General features: G+C 40.2%; 1 protein-coding gene across 1 annotated transcript in view; it reads left to right on the top strand.

Annotated features, from left to right (window-relative positions):
* The window catches only part of MPP7 (MAGUK p55 scaffold protein 7), a 154,816-nt gene extending 137,017 nt beyond the window's left edge, over window positions 1-17,799 (top strand). The window contains exons 14-19 of the mRNA XM_082498985.1: window positions 1,650-1,820; window positions 8,616-8,696; window positions 10,538-10,631; window positions 11,728-11,836; window positions 13,340-13,483; window positions 14,587-17,799. Of these exons, the coding sequence (XP_082355111.1) occupies window positions 1,650-1,820; window positions 8,616-8,696; window positions 10,538-10,631; window positions 11,728-11,836; window positions 13,340-13,483; window positions 14,587-14,766 (779 nt within the window). The 3' untranslated portion in view covers window positions 14,767-17,799. The remainder of the gene's footprint in view (window positions 1-1,649; window positions 1,821-8,615; window positions 8,697-10,537; window positions 10,632-11,727; window positions 11,837-13,339; window positions 13,484-14,586) is intronic.
* The last annotated feature ends 1,549 nt before the right edge of the window (window positions 17,800-19,348 follow it).

Here is a 19,348-nt window from a genome sequence, read left to right on the forward strand (position 1 = left end):
ATTTAAACTGTTCAGTATGCTCAGAGCTATCAGCACCCCAACAGGGCTGTCCTGACTGCAGTCACTTCAGTGTTAATGTTCTTTAAATAATAAATAATAATAAACTCGGTTTATTTCATTACGTTTTCTTGTCTCATATTTTGGTCCCTTTTCTATCTCAGCCCATGTCTTTCTCATTGGAGGATGGAAATGTCATCATCCTTTTCTGTGGATGCTAGCTCTTCTCCTTTTGCATTGATTTTCATTTTACTTATTCACATTGTGAATGTGAATGGGTCAACATCTCGCTGTATTCTCAAAGAAATTTTTCTTCCCTTTTTCTGTGTACGCATGTGGTGTAGATTCCCATTGGTATAAGGGCTGACATCAATAAAATAACTTGGTTAACATCCTCTGTGATCCAGGTTCTGCAAAGATTTTTGCTAAGTGGAACTGTGTGTGTGCAAAATGCTAAGCCTCTAACTAAGCCTTGTAGGATTTCGCTTCAGATCTGGTTATAAATATTTGCAGAACTGAGTCTTGAATTTGCCAGATACTACCTTTGAAGAAAAAATGTAATGTGATTACTTCTCAAACACCTAAACATAAGTGCTTTTACAAGTTTATGAAAACATATTGCTGAAAAATCTGGGGTCACTAAAAGTTTACGTGTGTGTACTGTCCTATGAAATGTTCTGGGGAAAAAAAAAAGGTGTTGGGATTTTTCCAGTATTTAAAGTGTAGTTCGTGTTTTACTTTATTACCACCAAATAATGAAATAAGCCTTCCAGTCCTTCCTGTAGTTCCTTCTAGAACAAAAGTGGTGCCATAGAGATACCAGTAAAATGTAAGGTAATCATTAACAGAAGAGTAAATTGGTTTTTAACCTATAGTCTAGAAGGGGGGGGTTGTGCTGTTCTGATTGAAAATGCCTATGATTATCTCCTTTGAGAGTACTTAAAAGCTATGTGAAATTTCAAGTCTTCTAGATAGGCGCTGTAGATGTCACACTGTTGATGCAATTGTAAATGCAAATTTAATAGGAATATTAACTTTTAATTTCATGCTAACATGTCTATAATATGGATACTGTGTTATCTAAGATGTTTCACAGTGTTTTGGAATTTAACTAACAGTGTTGGGTTTTACTTTTAAACAACTTTGGGAAAGGTTTTGTGCACCTTTCTTATGCTATCAGCATGGAGCTAAACAAAAAAAAAATGTTGTTCAAGGAGTTAATTCTCATTAACCCTTTCAATACCAGATGTGTTTCCACCATATGTTGTATTTGTCGTCTGTGTGCCATTATGGTTTAATAGAAATACATTGTGTGGTATGAGAGTCCTGATTAAATGAATTTCTTGTGTATATATACTAATGTATAAAACACTTGAATTATCTAAATATATAATTACAATAGGTTATTAACATGTTACAGCTCGTTGTTGCAACTGTTACAATTTTATTAGTAATCTTAATTTTGCAGTTTAAATAGGCACCTGACATAGTTTAAAACTGCAGGAAAATATCATTCTAATGACCTGGCTTATTAAACACGTAATCCATTTTTTATTCCATGCACCAATCCTCAAATGCTTGGAAAAGACTGTTTTCAAATACTTCGAAATGACTTATTTTCTTACGTTGAAAAAATCCTGTTCTTATTGCAGCTGGTTTTAGAAGAAGCTTTCGTCTTAGCAGGAAAGATAAAAAAACAAACAAATCTATGTATGAATGCAAGAAGAGTGATCAGTATGATACAGCAGATATCCCAACATATGAAGAAGTTGCAAAATATAGACGACAACCTAATGAAAAATACAGGCTTGTAGTTTTGGTTGGTAAGTTGTTTTCCTTATTTTTGACCGGGTAAAACAGAGGAGTGCTGATTAGCGCAATGCTTACCACAAAATAATTTAGATTGGAAGGAATCTCAGGAGGTCACCTGGTCCAGCCTTTTACTCAGCAGGATTAACACTGAATTCAGAGCAGGTTGCTGATGACAACAGCTTTGGGAACTTGTCTTCCCACCATGTCTTCTCTTTTCTTCCCGCCACACGCTTCAGCAAAGAGGTGGCCTCCATCTTCTCAATGGGTATCAGAAGGGTGCTGGTGGGTCCCCCTGAAGCCATCTCTTCTCTGAGCTAGACAAGCCCAGTTCCCTCAGTCTCTCCTCGCAGGCCATGTGCTTCAGCTCCCAACCATCTTGGAGGCCCTCTGCTGCCTTTGTTCCAGTTTATCAACATCTGTCTTGTAGTGCAGGGCCTATTGTGGGCAGAGTATTGCTCACAGGGTCTAACGAGCGCTGAGCAAATGGGAAGAATCATTTCCCCCTACCTATGGGCTAGGCTCTTGCTGATAGAGCCCTGTCTTCTGTTAACCTTCGTTGCTGCCAGCGTGCACTGTGGACTCATGCTCACTGTCCACCTAGACCTCCAGGTCTTTTTCATCCAGGCTGCTCCCCAGCCAGTCAGTCTCCAGCTTGTACTACTCTGGGGCTTAGTCTATCCCAGATGCAGGACTTTGTATTTGTCCTCATCAAATTTCACAATGTTCTGCCAGGCCATGCCCGTAGCATATCAAGGTCCCTCTGAATGGAAACCCTGCCCTTGAGGAAGTCACTTGCATCACCCACTTTGGCATCTGCAAATTTGATGAGGGCCTATTCTGTGTCCTCCTCTAGGTTATTGATACAGATATTAAACAGAGTACGTTCCTCAGGGTAGATCCCCGAGGAACTCCACTTGTAATGAGTCGCCCAATAGAATACAGACCAATACCCCCTACCCTTTAAACATGATCACCCATCCAGTTTTTCCCCTATCTAGTAGCCCACCCATCTAGGCAGGATGTCCCAACTTGCGTATAAGGATTCTCTAGGAGACAGTGTTAAACGCCTTGCTAAAATAAAAGGAGATGACATTAAAATGAAGCTACCATGGTTACTAGTCTGCACCTGGCAGTCAAGCTGTACTAAAACTCAAAAGAATTACATTGATGTTCTGCTGTTAGAGATAAATCAATACATCTATGTGGAAAAAAAGAAGAAAAAAGAAAAGAATAAATACCTGTGGTCAGCCAAGACAGTGGAAACAAACAAAGCTATCTACTGTGTTAGAATAAGTAAATAGCCGATAGAGAGAAAGGTCGACTTCAGTAGGCCAAGAACAGATGTAAACATAGCCGCAGAAGACTCAAGATGTTATCCTTAGTCAGCTTTCTGTTCTTCTATACTTTGTCATTGCCATGGGTTCCCCACAGCATTTATTATCTAACAAAAATGCATCACTTCAGTCTCCTAAAAAAAAGGAAAGTACGTGATCTTAAATTTTTCAAAGGGGACTATTGGAGTACCGATGAGTACTGAGTAACCATTACTACCAGTGAGTAATGTCTCATTGCTTATTGTTTCTCTTGCAGTGGCACATAGGTTGATGCTTCATTAGTAAAGTTTCCTCCACCCTGAAGGCAGCAGAGCAGAGAAATACGACCCTCTATCAGGGACTGTTATGAACTGTTGAGTAGCTGTGTTTTTATATCGCTCATATCCAAGGGAACATTAAATTTAGTTTTTAATAAACAGTTTGTCACTCTCGAGCACTAAAATTCAGCCACCTACTAGTGTGATCACTGTGATATTGTGGGCTATATACAACAAGTAATAACATGGTTGAGTTGATTTTACACTTACATCAACAGAGTGCAGTGCAAAAGTGTGATAAGTAGACTTTTAATAGCAGATTGCATATGCCTGATCTAAGGAATACCTAGAGATTTCATTTGATTTTTGTTGTAATAAATCAAATGAAGAAAGTGTGCTTTTTCAGTAACAAAAGCAGTTCAGAAATTTATTGCAGACTTCAGTAATTCTAATGTTTTTCTCTGGCTATTAAGAGCAGCTTAAGTCTGGCCAATACCATAAAAATGTCTTGGGCAAAATGTGGAAAAACTAGCAGAGCTAAGTAACGCAGGTATAGTAGAAGCGAACACATTTAAAACGCTTTTTGTGCGCCAGTAGCAGCATTCAATATAATACGTCAAATATAATTTGGATATTAGTACCAGGAAACAAAGGCACAGGTAATTAATTTATAGCTGTAATTGGTGGGGGCACTAAACGTCTGTTGTGTTTTGCTAGGCCTGAATGTATAATTTACTGTTGGAAGGGGGGGTTAGGGTTTGTTTTGCCCTTTTTTAGGGGGAGGGAGTTTGACAACTTTGAAGTGGAAATTTCTTTTGGCTTCTTTTTAAATTGGTCTGGTCTAATTTACGGAATGCAAATTGCAGACACGGTAATTTTTAGCACCCTGTAGTGTGATATATCCTAGTCTGAGGCTCAGCTAGATGTATTAGTTTGTCAAGATTTTACCTTGTCTGCAAATGCAGGTTCATGAATATCTGTGGGGGTAACGTAACAGGTCATCTGAAGCAGTAATGATACAGATGCTTCTGCTGTGCTTTTAGTTGTTATAAATGTGATGAGTCTGCTAAAACCAAAATTATCCAATATCATGTCACCAGTCTTCTGGTAACTTACTGTTGCCGGGCTGCCAACAAACCCTTGAAATATTTCCTGCATCCTAAGCGTGATACCTTGCAGCCCTATCAGGCAAAGGCACAATATTTTAATATGAAATGTATTATTTAGACACTAGAATTTTCTTTTACATTTTCTTTTACATCTGTGAGGTCCTGCTCACAAAAGCTTCTGCTTCTGTAACTGTGAGGGCCAGAGCAGCACAAATTTTATTTCCTAAGAGTCAGAATGGACGTGCCACATACCATATCTACACAGTGTAGTATCAGCTCAGTCAGAACTTTCGGAAGGGGCCGTGCTAGGATACAGCAAGGTCAGCAGTAACAAACCCTGAGCATGTCCCCAGAGGCACACAAAGCCTTTCAGGTGCTGCGGTCACCCATGGTGATGCATCTGTCCCAAGTGGGCAGTGGTGGAAGCGAGGACCAGAAGTGTGTACCCACAAAGGAGTGGTTATTATTGGTATGGGAGACAGTCAGAAAAGGCTCTCTGTCTCTGAATTAGACTGTCACTACTCCCCACAATGGTGTCCTTCTGGTCACCACTGCAAAGAAAAGGAAACTGGGACTGGAAAAGTTCTGTATTGTTATGTTTCTTACATTAAAAAAAAAAAAAAAGTAATCTATCACCTCTGGTTTTATCATGAAGGAACTAGGTGGATGCCAGGTCTGTCTCAGAGCAGGGGAGGGTGAAATGGAAGTGGCTCCTAGCTTTCTACATCTCCTGACTTATCTTTAACATGCATCCAGTAGTGGCTTGCAGAGACTAAATAGGTTTACAGCGGTAGTTCAAGAAATGGCCTACCATGGCCATACTACTTCAGGTAAACCATCTGGACAATGACAAAAGAGACCTAGAATTGTTACCTTCATTAAACCTTCCTGGTTGAAGGCACAGGTAGGTCAGCATGGCTCAGGAATGAATACATAGTATGCAACATATTGGCTAGCCTTGCCCACGAGAACAGCAGTATAAAATCACTAATGCTGCTTCAGTGAACACCAAATCTAGAAGTACACTCCCACTGCTAGTTTTAATTTACCATAACACAAAAAAATAAGGTTCTGCTTTCCTAGCACATATCTCATTGAGCTACAGTTGGACACGTGTGCGCGATCATTCCATTATAGTGATTGGTTGCACTAGAGAAGGAATAACTGAGCCACAGAACCTCTGTCAAGACATGTTTTCTACAGGGTCTTTATGATCCCGGCGGGGATGTTGTCACCTAGCTCCCAAAATCTCTTCTGAAAGACCACTTCCTTTTTTTTCCTCCCCCCCACTCCCCTTTCAAATAGGCTTCTAGGAGGTCGGTATATATGGGTGAAGTATGGCTGGTTGGATTCACCCCCCTGAGACCTGAACTTATATGAAACAGTTTTTTGTTTTCTTCAGACATGTCTGAATGGTACAAAATGTAATGCAGGTTTTAATGATTGGTGGTTCAATTCTGCAAGTGACCTTCCATACATTGAGGAAGGCAATACAGCCCATTTGTGCAGGATTTGACCATTATTTATCTTCTGTGACTCAACATGCAACAGCAAGCAACATAAATGTTCCTTAGAAAAAATAAACAAATATCTCTAAATCTCTTGCCATAACTCTAAATATTGCTGCCTGGGGTGATTTATAGTAAACCAAAACTATGCTACAGTCATAGATCCTACGTACCTAGCATTTTACTATAAGAATCTGGATTGTCTTTTTCGATCCTGATGCTTTATTCTCTTCTTAAGTTCAGGTCTTAAGTTCAAATCATGTTCAGATTCATAATTATTAGAAACCGGCATCTTTCTGTGTTGCATCAAAATGAAAGGGTTATTCAGAATAGAAGCGTACATTACACTCGGGAGATTTAGTGTAAAAATCAGCATAATGGATGGCATTGCTAATTAAGAATCAGCCTTCAGCATCCATATGCTACAGTTATGAGAACTCTGTGAAGATAGCACTGAAAAAGAAGAATCTACGCTTTCCACTAGTTAAATTTAAAGATTATTTTTAAATGGTAATCTGGAAGGGGAGACAGAGTAATAGTGAGGTTGTGGTCTGGAAACAGATTCGATTTAAGTTTCCAAAGCATTTGTTGCAGGAAGTGAAGCCTGGATTCTTTATATATAAATAGAGCTAAAAGCATATTGTTGATTTGACAGCGTGTAGACAGAGGAAATAATATTTGTGTAGATTTAATGGGGAAAATCTTTTGCTTGAAAGGAAGACAATTTTTTTTTACTTGAATTCCGCTTGTTTCATTCTACTTTGCTAGGATATATTGAGAACTTTAATTACTTTTTCTATAAACATCCATATTTGCTTTAAATAGCTATACTATTGAAAAAGGAAAAATGTTTTTTTTAAAAAATAAGAACAAGAGTAATGCCATTATCTACATGACACATTGCTTTTCTCTGCAGATATGCACCAGTAGAGGCTGCTGTACACCATATTAAATAAACATTTATATATACTGATAGATTAATTTACAGGCAGGTCAGAGATGGAACTTGAAATGTAGTTGTGTGTTTTAACTTATGTAAACACATAAAAATTATAAATGCAGAAACCCTAAGATTTTACAGGGAGACCGTAGTCTGGGGATAGTAGCAAAGTAGCAAACAGTTGCTTTTCATCATTGTGTTTCTAACTTCAGACAGGGCAGATAGTCATTTTTACAAATAGGCATCTGAAGGTGCCGAAGCATCAGTCTTTGCTTTTTGATACCAGACTCTCGCTAGTAATTAACCATCACATCGCTATTTCATTAAAATATTTATTAGGGTTTGTGTTTCTCATGCCTAAAATGTCTCTGTTAAAAAGCACTCCATGCATTAATGTATCACTTTTACAAGAAGAGCAAGAATTTTCCTTAAACCCACATGTATGATCCATGTATTATTTGGGATATGGTTCCAATGACTCACTCTGCTCTGCGTTTTGCTGTTGACCTGGCAGAAATGAGGCCACTGCACCGTCAGAAACGCACACACACACCACACCATGGCTCCCCCACCAAAGGGGCCGGGCAGGCTGGAGCCCTGCGCGAAGGGCTCCCGGGGACAGGCAGCGATTGCCCATGGAGCCTTTGAGACCTCACAGGACAGAGCGCCCTCACTGAGACCTCAAGCACCACTGGAAATGGCTGAGAGTTAGGGACAACCCAAAAAACATGAGGAAGCTCAGTAGCTTCTAGGACAGTAGTACTCAAATGGAGGTGGAGGAGACGGGTCAAAAAAATTCCGTGCAGTCTTTGTTTCTTCCTGCCATCCTCTTTCCAAGAGTGGTCTCTCTTTGGCAGCCGTGTGAAGAAGGAAACATTTGCTTTGGACCAGTTCAGACAGCAGGCAGGAGACGAGCACAGTTTAAAAGAAAATCAACAAGAAAGAAAGAAACCCAAACATCCCAAAGGGGTTGTGACCCTTCCTCTCCCCGTGCGATGCCGCCCTGGCCCAGTCAAAAGGTGGACGGTGACAGGTCCAGCTGGCCGGTGGCGGTATTCCTGCCTGCGGCGGGGTCCGGAGGGGGCACAGCGCTGCCAGGGCATGGGGAGGAGGTGGTGGGAGTGCTCCTCGGGGGAGGCTGGCACAGACAGGGGATGCAGCAGCTGGAGGGAGTAAGGAAAAGGCCATGGTGACACATGGAGTGCAGAGGCTTTGGGGGGACTTGGCGCCTGCCAGCTGGGGTCCTCTAGTCTGTGAGTTGGGGATATTCTGGCAAAATGAAGAGCCAGACCAGTTTTTGTGCTGGAAAGCTGCAGGTCGGGGTGCGGGGGTCTGTAGTAGGGCTGAGGATGGAGGTGGGTGCGTACTGTGGGTAGTTGCTGTAGAAAAGAAATTTAGCTTTGCTGTCAACTCCTTCCCCGATTTTTCCTCGGTAGTAAAGTTGGAGCAGTGTGACTGCCAACTACGTCCCCTGAAATTTGTCAGCGGTGTGTAGTCTAGGAGAGGCTATAACCATGGGCGTTTCCAAATGACTCCGATTAAAAGCCAATATATATTATAGCTATGTGCTACGTAGCCGTACCTCGGAGAGTACTTATACCTGAAGACGAGAGAGAACTGGCTGTTGGGAAACAGCAGCACAATTTTTTTTCTTTCAGGTCCTGTAGGGGTTGGACTGAATGAACTTAAACGGAAATTGCTGATCAGTGACACCCAGCATTACGGGGTGACGGTGCCACGTAAGTGAAAATACACTTCTATTCTCTTAATGCTATACTTGCATTATTATCCTTTATTATTGCGTTACCTTAAGGCACTTTCAAATTTGGGTCCCTAAATGCATGCTTGGCATCCAAATTACTTTTCTAATTTTTAAAAGTGCTGCTGCAGTTGTATTTTAAATAGCATTGATTTAACTGATAGGACATTTTGGCTCAGAGGCAATGCAGTAGACTTTTAGTACAAGTTTAACATGATTGATGTCAGCGAGGTTTAGTAAATGAAACTCAGCTGAAGAACACCCTGGGTTTGGCTGTAAAGCAGTGAAACGGACTGTTACCAATGCTTGCTTTCAGCAAAATGGCCTTTCTATATGAGACAGGCTGAAAAACGAAGACTGATGATAAGCAGTTTAATCCCGTGAATAAATGAATTAAATCCCTTTGATTAGCTTTAGAAAAGTTGATTTGGGGATTTTTTTACTCTTTCCTCCTATCTGACCAAGTAGTGTTACTTTGTATAATGTTGAATAACATTGTTCTATATTAACTTCTACAGTACTTTATTGGGGTTTTTTATGGACTTGACAGTTTTAGTTAGACTTTCATTCCTTGTTTTGCTTTCTACTTGTACATGTGCCTCCTGTAGCGATCCTTCAAAAATATGGGTCCAGCATTCTGCATTTGGGGATATTGTCACAGGTTTTTTGCAAGTGCAGGTATTCTATAAAGTATGTATGTGAATGAGTTTACTAGGTAGAAAAATGAATATATTTGGTTTTGGCAAGTCATTTCATTTGCACATATTTGCTTCAGCTGGGTATTGAAAACAACAACAAAATAAGCCAGATGTTCCCAAATATTTAACACACTGAAACATATGCAATCATTTGCCCAAAAATATTTCTCTAAAAATTGCCAGTATTCATCAAGCTGCCTTCTCTCTTTTCTCTTCCAAATTTGTGGTTATAATTTAAAACAAACACGTAAAGAAATCCCTCTCCCTGAAATTCACTAAGTCAGGACTTGGAGGGAGAACTGGGGGTTCTCGTCTTGGACGTGTTCCTCTTCACGTCAACCTAAGAAGAGCGTGATACCAAATGGCATTCCGGACTGTGTTTCTGCAAGCAGGTCGTGTTCGTTCCTGTGTCATGGAGAATGCACGATGCTGTAATATACAACTTGTATTAAACAGGACTCTTGAATGAGTTCATTATCCATAAGTGGCAACCCCACAAATAAATTTCATTTCTAAGCAAAACCTTTGTACTTAGTACTTGAAGGGACGTGAGAATTGCAAATACTACAGGGCTACTGAAAGAGAAAGGAATTTGTTTTTCATCACCAGAAAAAGAAAAGCACTAAAACATAAAACTCGCACCCCATTTTTTTATTATCATGCTTCGCATGCCATAGCTACAAGTGTTGTTAATGAACATAACATTTTATAAATCAGGTCGGTGAGCTTTGTTTCCCTTTATGGTCTCGTATGCTAATAAGTTTAACAAGTGGCGAGGTTGGGGTAATTGTTATGGACTGCTGCTCCTTTTATTATTCAGCTGTCCTCATTTTATTGGATTTTTCCACTAGTTAATAAAAATGATAATCTGATACTTGTCCAGTAGGTTTTTCCCTGCTTTTCCTGCGCACTTTTAAAACTCAATCCTGTCATGTGCCTGTGTGCTGCCTACCAGATCCAGAGCCGCCTCATGTCTGTCAGAAGTGAGGGAACCGCCACGCTTAGTATTGCACAAGGGTTGTGTGCTTCGCAGTGTTTCCTGAACTGGTTTGAATTATATTGTTTTGTGCATCTTTTCCTTTTTTTTTTTCTTTTTTTTTCCCTTCATTTAATGATACTGCAGACACTACCCGACCAAGGAGAAGCCAAGAAAGTGACGGTGTCGAATACATTTTCATTTCCAAGCACTTGTTTGAGACAGATGTACAGAATAACAAGTATGTTGAAGAGTTTTTAACTAGAACCGCGGTTAAAACAATGGCTTTAGTACAAAATGGGGCTGGTTGTGATTTTAGATAATAAGTCAAAGTGGTTATAAGTTGCAGTGATTTGAAGATGCGTTAAAATTACATTTTGATGTATAAGCAGTTCAAAGCAGCTGGCAAAAACGCAGAGGAAAAAAGCAGTATGTGCAAACACCACTGTTTCTGAGCTTCCAAGTATTTCCAGTACCTCGGCTCATCAAAGAAGACACTGAAGTTGTAGGTGTTCAGGATGAGGGAGCGCTCTTTTAATAGGGCATCATCTGTCATAGCAATAAAGCATTGCAGCTCTAGGAGGTGGGGCCCGGGAAGTTCTGCAAACGTGCCCGAGTCAATGTTTGCGCAGTTCTGCTCTCTTTCAGGCCAGGCACTTCCTCTGCTTTTGAATTTAGAGATCTACAGTGAAGCCCCTGCCTGTAAACCTGCCAGAAATTAAACGAAAATGGAGACAATGGTAGCATCGTGCTCTCCGGCAGCCTGTAAAATATCATGGCTTGAAATTCTGCCCCAGTGTTTCAGAGGGCAAAAGTGTATTAGACACAAAGCTGTGGGTTTTATTGAAACTTCAAACTGTGCCTTGCTTTTTTGGCAAATAGCGCTTGTACTTTTATAGCGCATAACCAGCCGCCTTGGTTCCATTAGCACCATCGTCGCTCCTCCTTCTCTTCTGAGACAGAGAATTTGGATATTCTGTAGTGTGCAATGAAATTTCAGTAGTTTCTATTGTTTAGCTTATCCACTGTTTTATTGCATTGCATTAGTGCAGAAAAAGAGGTGATGGAAAACATTAGTGGGCTGTTGGACTACAGTACTTTTTTCTCTTTAACTGTAATACAAGCAGGTGTTACTGATTTGAAAGTGGTAAAGTAGAAGATTTCTTAAAATTGACATGCTGAAGTACTTGACAGCATTTCCTTTATAAAACATGGTAAAACTCTCATGTAAAGTAAAATATTTTTGCTCCTGAATCAGATCTTACAAACCAAACTGATAAGGGTTTTTTTCTGGAGAAAATGGAGATGATTCCAGTTGTTTTCACCTTCTGCCGCAGGTTTATCGAGTACGGCGAGTATAAGAACAACTACTATGGTACAAGTTTAGACTCCGTCCGATCCGTTCTAGCTAAAAACAAAGTTTGTTTGTTGGATGTGCAGCCTCATGTAAGTAAGCACGTCTTTGGGACTCTTGTGGTTCCCCACATTGCATATTGGGATTCCGGGGAAAAAATTGTTTCTAAAAAGGTATATTTTGTTCCACGCTGAATGACTGTAGAGTGGGCTTGCTGCGTACCTTTATCACAGCAAGACTCTCTGAAAGGAGGGGAAGGAAACTTCAATACATATTGGCAAGTATTCAGCTCAGTCATTAAGTGAATTGAAAGCCTGCAGCATAATACCAAAGATTTAATTACAAAATGCTCCTATATTTCCATTCATCTTTCTGCTGGTTTGGGTTAGAGTTTCTCTCCCAAGCTTCAATTTCAGAACGGCTTTGAGCTACCACCCAGTCCAGCAACTCTCTCACATGTTTAACCGAACCGTTCATGGAAAGGGTTTCTGTGCAGGGTGGACACGTGTCAAGGAACGCACTAAATGTGATGTTGGCTGGATAATTGTTGAGAACATTCCTCTCTAAACCATTTGTTCTTGCGTTGACCTTGTCTTTCAACCCTGCTGAACAGCTCCTCTGAGAATTTCTATGCTACTAATAACCACAGTGATTCCAGGAGCTGGACTAGTTTGTTTAAACCCAGCCAAAGTATTTCTTCTCCAAGGGTGGCCAGCCTGTGACTTTGAACCCCGGCAGCTTGTGAACAGTTCCCGGGGCAGTTTCGGCCGCGGGGCTGTGCCCTGGGAGCAGGGCAGGGGGGCTGCGCTGGCAGAGGAGCATCCGGGGTAGCCAGACCCTGCACCAGGGGCGGAGGGGAGCTGGGAAGGGGCTTCTGGGGCTGACACTGCCAGGCTGCTCTGAGAGACCACTGCCTGTCCAGCACGACCCTGTTCTCCAGTGAAGCACTAAATTCTCTTGGGGACCCGGGCTTGTGAGCCATCCTGGGATCCCACTGTCCAACACGGCATTTTCCTGCGGGCCCTGGCAGTGTGAAGAGGACAGAAAGCTGCTGGCCATCCCATCCCTGCTTCACCCTGTGCACAATCTGGATTGTAGGTCTTTCTCTAACTAGACCCATCTCTAACTCCATACATAGCATCACTTGACTGACTCAGGAAGAGTGAACAGCAGGAGTTTTATGGTGGAGACACAGTACCGAAGAGAACAAATCATTGACCTTTTGTCACCGAGTGTCAGAGACACCTTTTCCCACTACTTTTCATGGGTACAGAAAGTGTTACTCCTGCTAAAATGTGATGAACATTTCCTCCCCTCCGTCCTCCCGCTGCCGGTGGCACCGCAGTGCACAGCCTGGCCTTTGCCAGAGCGATGGGGTTTGCCAGCAGCCTGTGTGGAAATGGAGAGTTTTCTTACGCATGAAAATTCTCCTTACATGAATCAGTGACAGTCACCAGGGCAGGAGAGCAGTAAATGAAAAATAGCTTTCTCGAGGTGCTTTATGGGTTTATTTTGGATAGTGGAAAGTTTCTTTTATTACGGTAAATTCCATTGTGCAAAATAAACTAATTAATTAAAACCTTTCCTCTTCCCAGACAGTGAAACACTTACGGACATATGAATTTAAACCATTCGTTATATTTATAAAGCCTCCGTCACTTGACCGTTTGAGAGAGACCAGAAAAAACGCCAAGATTATTTCAAGTAAAGATGATAAGGGAACTGCAAAACCCTTTACAGTAAGTATATACAGACATGGTAAAACATGAGAACTTGTCAAGAGTTTTGTTCTAGTGGTTTACCTTGAAAATAAAGGTGATCACTGGATCTCATCAACAGTACTTGTCAGGGCTTACACATAGTATCTTGTAACGGTAACTTATTTTCTTCCTTGAAATGTAATGAAATCATATTTTAATTGAAGCTAAAGCAAAGCTGATCATCATTAGATTTTTTTTTTATCTACATTTACGGTGTGTATCGTTTCCCCTCATTCAGAGGTTATTTAAGATTTTTTAAATTTTGTTTCAACCTGAGTCACAGGCTGTATCTGTGTAGAATTTACATTTGAAATAGTTTGGAAATAACGCTCTGTAAGAATATGGTCTGTGGTATATGAAGTGTAAGAGAAGTTCATGCCCCATCCCTGGAAACATTCCAGGTCAGGTTGAACGGGGCTCTGAGCAACCTGGTCTAGCTGAAGATCTCCCTGCTCATGGCAGGGAGGTTGGACTAGATGACTTTTAAAGGTCCCTTCCAACCCAAACCTATCTATGATTCTATGATTCATTCTTAAGAGCAACCTTCAGGACATTGCTGAGTTAGGATGGGTTTAATCTCTCAGGGTTACGTAAACAATTAAATTCCTAAGATTTGTTCCCTCCCCAAATGCAAAGAGAAATCCACTGAGCCAGGTCAAACCAGGCATAGGAAGACAGCTCCTACCAAGCTCTTAAATGAACAAAGGCTGCGCTGTAATATATCGCATGCTAATTGCAAGCTGAGACTTAAGTAATGAAACTTTAAATGTATCATCAAAGTAAACAGCTAGAAACATTTTCCACTGGTACTGCTAACAGAAAATGTCTCTATAATTACCATGCAATGACTATTGTGTCACTGCAAGGGGAGAGATGAAAGAATTGCCTGTTGAGCGAAGTCTACTCGTGAGAATGCTCTCCGAGATCACTTGTAATGGTAATTTCTTTTTTTTTTTTTTTTTTTATTAAAACTACAGTTTCCATCTCCTGGTGAGATGAGAAATAAGCAAGTAGCTTTGCGTTTACCACAGAATGAGTTTCTGTTGCTATGGGCTGACTATGTCTTGCGCTGATCTTACTAGGAAGAAGATTTTCAAGAAATGATTAAATCTGCCCACGTGATGGAGAGCCAGTACGGCCACCTTTTCGATAAAGTGATAGTCAACGATGACCTCGCTACAGCTTACAGTGAGCTTAAAACAACTTTTGACAGGTTGGAGACCGAGACCTTCTGGGTTCCCGTCAGCTGGCTCCATTCATAACGTTTTAACTAGACAAAATATCTGCTGCATCTCAGCATCTGAATACGGGGCATGGTTAGGCATTACTCGATGGCCGTTTTCTTGGTAGGAGGGCTTTCTAACTCTACCTAAGCAGCAGGTACACTCTTCACGCACTTGGAACTGGTCTTGTTTTCCTGTGTCTTCAATCCTTCCGCCCACAATTTTGGGACAGAACAGACAGATTAAACCGAAGTCTTACTATGCTCCATAAAGTGAGCTAATACTGGTGTAACGAAACTGCCAAACACCTCTTTATCATCATCTGTGTATTTCCAAGGTAAGCTTTTTTTTTAACGGAGAGTTTGCAGAAGATACTAATTAACACTGGAGATCGGCACTTTGATGGTTTTAAGTATAACTGCTCCCACAAAGAGCACATCAGCACTTGGAAGTTATTACCCCCTAAGTGCTTGAGTGAACTGAAAGGAGCAAAAGTGACCAATGTTTTTATGAGGAAGACATTGTAGTTTTAATTACGTATCAAGATAAGTGTTTTTACTTTTCTAGATGTGAACCATGTCTTACGTGTACAGAGTGATTTTAGTATTCCTTTGCACTTACATAGTCATGGAAAGAAAGACGTATTCAGTGGCTTGATTGTGAAATACTCTGCTGTGAGCATGCATGGATTGAAAATATTTTCACGCATGCTTTGTGGCACAACAAAGAAAACTCACGGGAATATTTATTTAAATAGGGAAAATTGTGAGTTACTATGTATATAACTTCAAAGTCTATGGGATTAATCTTTTGTAAAATCAGTGGCAAAGTGATATGAATAGCAACAAAGTAGAGAGTACCTTTTTTTTTTTCCTTCAAATTGGTTTCAAACATTTTTGGCATCCTTTAGAACAGTTTTCCCATCAGAAATTTTCTAACAATTAGCAAGGAAACTTTGGAGATCTGAGAAGCAGTTGCAAGAGCTTAATTCTTTATCTTGTTTAGTATGTAGTGATACTTTGTAGTAGTGTAAGGTATCTTTTGTCTCCACCCAAAAATCAATTAATGCTGTAGACTTCACTGTAAAAAGTATCCTTGTCATTGGTCAGACACAGTTGGAAACCTCATTTTAAAATTTGATGTGGCAGTGTCAGCAAATGTATATTAGATGATGTATTTTTAATATAGATAATTTGGTATTTTTCTTTATTTACTACGGATATGCAGGAAATGAGTTCAGCTGTAAAGACCAAGTAACACCTGTGTGTTGTGCTGTGAATATGTCTTGTAAGTACAGAACGTGTATAGGAACTTGCTGACTTCAGATCATCACATCTGTGGCGCTCGAACAGGAAACCATTATTTCATGTTAATGTGTAAAGAGAATATAGCTGTCTTGTTTAAAGAAAAAAGAATTTAGTGAAACTTTATATATTTATGAAAGGGTTGAAAAGGGATGTCAAGTTTTTAAATTTCTTGTCAATGTGATCATTTACTAAGGAGATTACGAAGTCTGTAATTTGAAACACTGTCTCTGTAAATGGAGCTCAACATTCCATGTAAATATTTTATTTCAGTTCATACACTGATAAAGCCATCAAATTTTGCAGTTTTATTCTAAATGCGTATTTAATGTGTGGGTCATTGCATTTGGCTTAGAGTCGTATAAAATAAATGAAATGCAAGCAACAACAGCAAAATCCCTAGGAGTCTGGAAATGTTTATGCAAGAGTTACAGATGTACTGGATCCCAGTACGGATACACGCTCTGGTTGAGCAGCTATAATCTAACTTTTGTCAAATTTCACCATTTTCCTGGTGGACTTTTTTTTGTAACATAAATAGAAATCTGTTGATTACATTAATGCATGGAGATTATGTGACTTGAGAAAATGCTTTCTATTTTTTTTTAATTACTGAAAATCAAACTATTTTTCAGGGGATCTGGAATTCAGCGGGTCTGTTTGCCTTTGCCTGCGAGACGCCGAGTGCCCTCACCGTCTCTTGCAACCAACCCAAACCGAGAGGGCCCTCGGCACCTCTCAGGATCTGGCTGTTTCCAACAAGAGGGGCTTTAGTCCTTACTGAAACACTCTTAACACCGCTCCTGACCTGAGCTGTCTCAGAACATTAGTGTACGATAACGCTCACGTAAGGGACCTGCTTTTCTCTTTAAGAAATAGATGCTAGAATAATCTGAGAACTCCCTGGTAGAAACGGTTCTGGCTGTCCTGCAGGCTGTTTTTCTTGTCCTTTTGAAATTAATTTAATTCCCATTCCTGGGTCCGTGTGGTCTAGGAGGACCTTCTACAACAGGTTCGCTGTGCTGGGCAGCAGCAAGCGGCGTTCGCAGAGACACTGACCCTCTGATCCTCAGCACAGTCCTGGCAGGAGTCTCCTAGACGGATGGCTGCCTGCCCCGACTCCGAGCCAGGAGCTAATTCCTGAATTGTAACACCTGCAAAAGAAAGGGAATCACAAAAACATAAATCCAACCAACAGAGTAAAAAAGTGTACGGAGTCTTTGAGGACTGAGAAATAGTTTCAGTTAAATTACTAGGTCGCTTTTGAAAATCAACATTATTGCAGTGTTAGCTTCAAAAAACGTTAAATAACCAAAGCCACTGCCTCCATGAGGCAGGCAGAGATGACAGTAAATCAAGGCAGGAAAATGTCTTAGCCCAATGGTTTCAACAGGACAGGAGCCTGCGTATCGTGACGGACGCTGAGCCCGTGCGCTGAATTGTTCTGGGATAGCAAGCCGGGGGGGGACACACACGCTATTGTTCCTTTGACTCGTAAGAATTTGGGAATGAAGACAACTAAACGTGTTTCCAATATTCCACATATTCAAGTTGTGCCGTGTGGGTTTTTAGAGAACTGTATGTTTTGACAGTCGAGTCCAGATGTTTTCATTGTGTTTTAGCTGTTTGCCATAGTCAAACAAATGGTAGTATTTTTTGGTATTGTACCAAGCTCTATACTTGAATTTGCCGTCAGGTCCTTGGTTGATGTCTTACCTGAAACCTGATCTTACCTTCTTATGCAAAACAATAAATTATTGATATATCACTGAAAGTGGGGTTTTTATTTCTTGTAAATTGCACCATAACATATAGGCTTAATGACTTTAAAGGGTAAAATGTCTAAGTAATAAGTTATTTCATAGGCCTCTCTATTCTAGTGGGAGGTGTCCCTGCCTATGGCAGGGGAGTTGGAACTCGATGATCTTCAAGGTCCTTTCCAACCTAAACCATTCTATGATTCTAACTTTAATGCTCCAATAATCTTTAAATGGAAAAATAAAGCACCTTAGCACAAGGACTAAAATTGTTAATTTTTCATTTTTGTTGCCGAATTCTCCTTCAAAATAGATGTTTACCCTTTCCTGCAGCCCACCCCAATATAAACCGTTTTCTTTCTGAGAGGGGAGGCTTAAGCCAGTGGGTCAAACGGAGACATCAGCTCACTTGGGCTTGCAAAGTGGTCGGAGTGTTACCTGAGTTATCGACCCAAAGTGTTTCATCGGTCACTTATGCTCCTACACCGCTCACAAGTCCCACGGGAGATAGTGTGCATTTGTAGGACTCAAAGAAAGAAATGCTTAAACTGAGTTACTTTTTGCATTATGTTATGTCTTTTCCAGAAAAAAAAAAAAGCCTAACACGTGCTAGGATTAGAGAGAAGATTTTTAAGCTCCTTCTGTTTTGTTTCAGTGCAGTATTCTGCGTTTCCCACATGTACTTAGGTTCAGGTTTCTACTGTGCATGGAGAATTTTTTCCTTGGTAAAGCTCATATTTATTTCTTGTGAGATTGTTTCAAAGGATGAATAGTTTCTTCGGAGATTTTGAGTTAAAGTTATAATCTGAGTCTATTTTTACTACTGCAGTATCTACAGTCATTTCCCCACAGAATTAAGAGTTTTCAGTGTATCAGTGCTTAAAATCATTTGTACTTGCAATTTGGCCAGGATCCGTTTGGTCTCAAAGTCATTAAGTATTTATCATATATTACCTTGATTAATGTATGATACCAAGCATTCAACAGAAAAATGTCTGAACGCAAAATTAAAGGAAGACAGCGGGTGTATTTGTTGTTTAAGAATTCTGGTGCTAGATAATGGTTAAAGGTTTCAGCAGAAACATACACAAAACCATTTGGAAACAGTTAAAGTCTGGTCTTAAATTTTGTCTTATGTTAAATGACAGTACAAATGAGAGAATTTAGAATTCTAGACAGCTGGAGACTTTTTCCCTCTTGGTATCTGTGTCTGAAATACAAGTTGGATATTTGGAAGACTGTATGGAATGATTTTACATCTCTATAATAAAATACTATGGTATTTTGTGTAGCTGACGTCCAACATTTTAACAGAGGGTAAATCCTTGTGATTATTGAGACATTGCTTTTGCTTCTATTTTAGTTGTACACATATGTCTGTTTTAAAGACCTAGTGGCACAAAGCTGCTGGCTACACATTTCAGTATACAAATGGAGAAAAATATTTTCAGGATTTCCAAAAGGGCTCACATGGTACAAACAGCATTTGAAAACTTCTTGCTAAGAAATAGAGAAAATTAGGTCACGATTTCTTTGGTAACTATTCTTTTCAGTAGTCGT

This window comes from Vanellus vanellus (genome assembly GCF_965231255.1).
Source record: "Vanellus vanellus genome assembly, chromosome: 2".
Classification (NCBI taxonomy): domain Eukaryota; kingdom Metazoa; phylum Chordata; class Aves; order Charadriiformes; family Charadriidae; genus Vanellus; species Vanellus vanellus.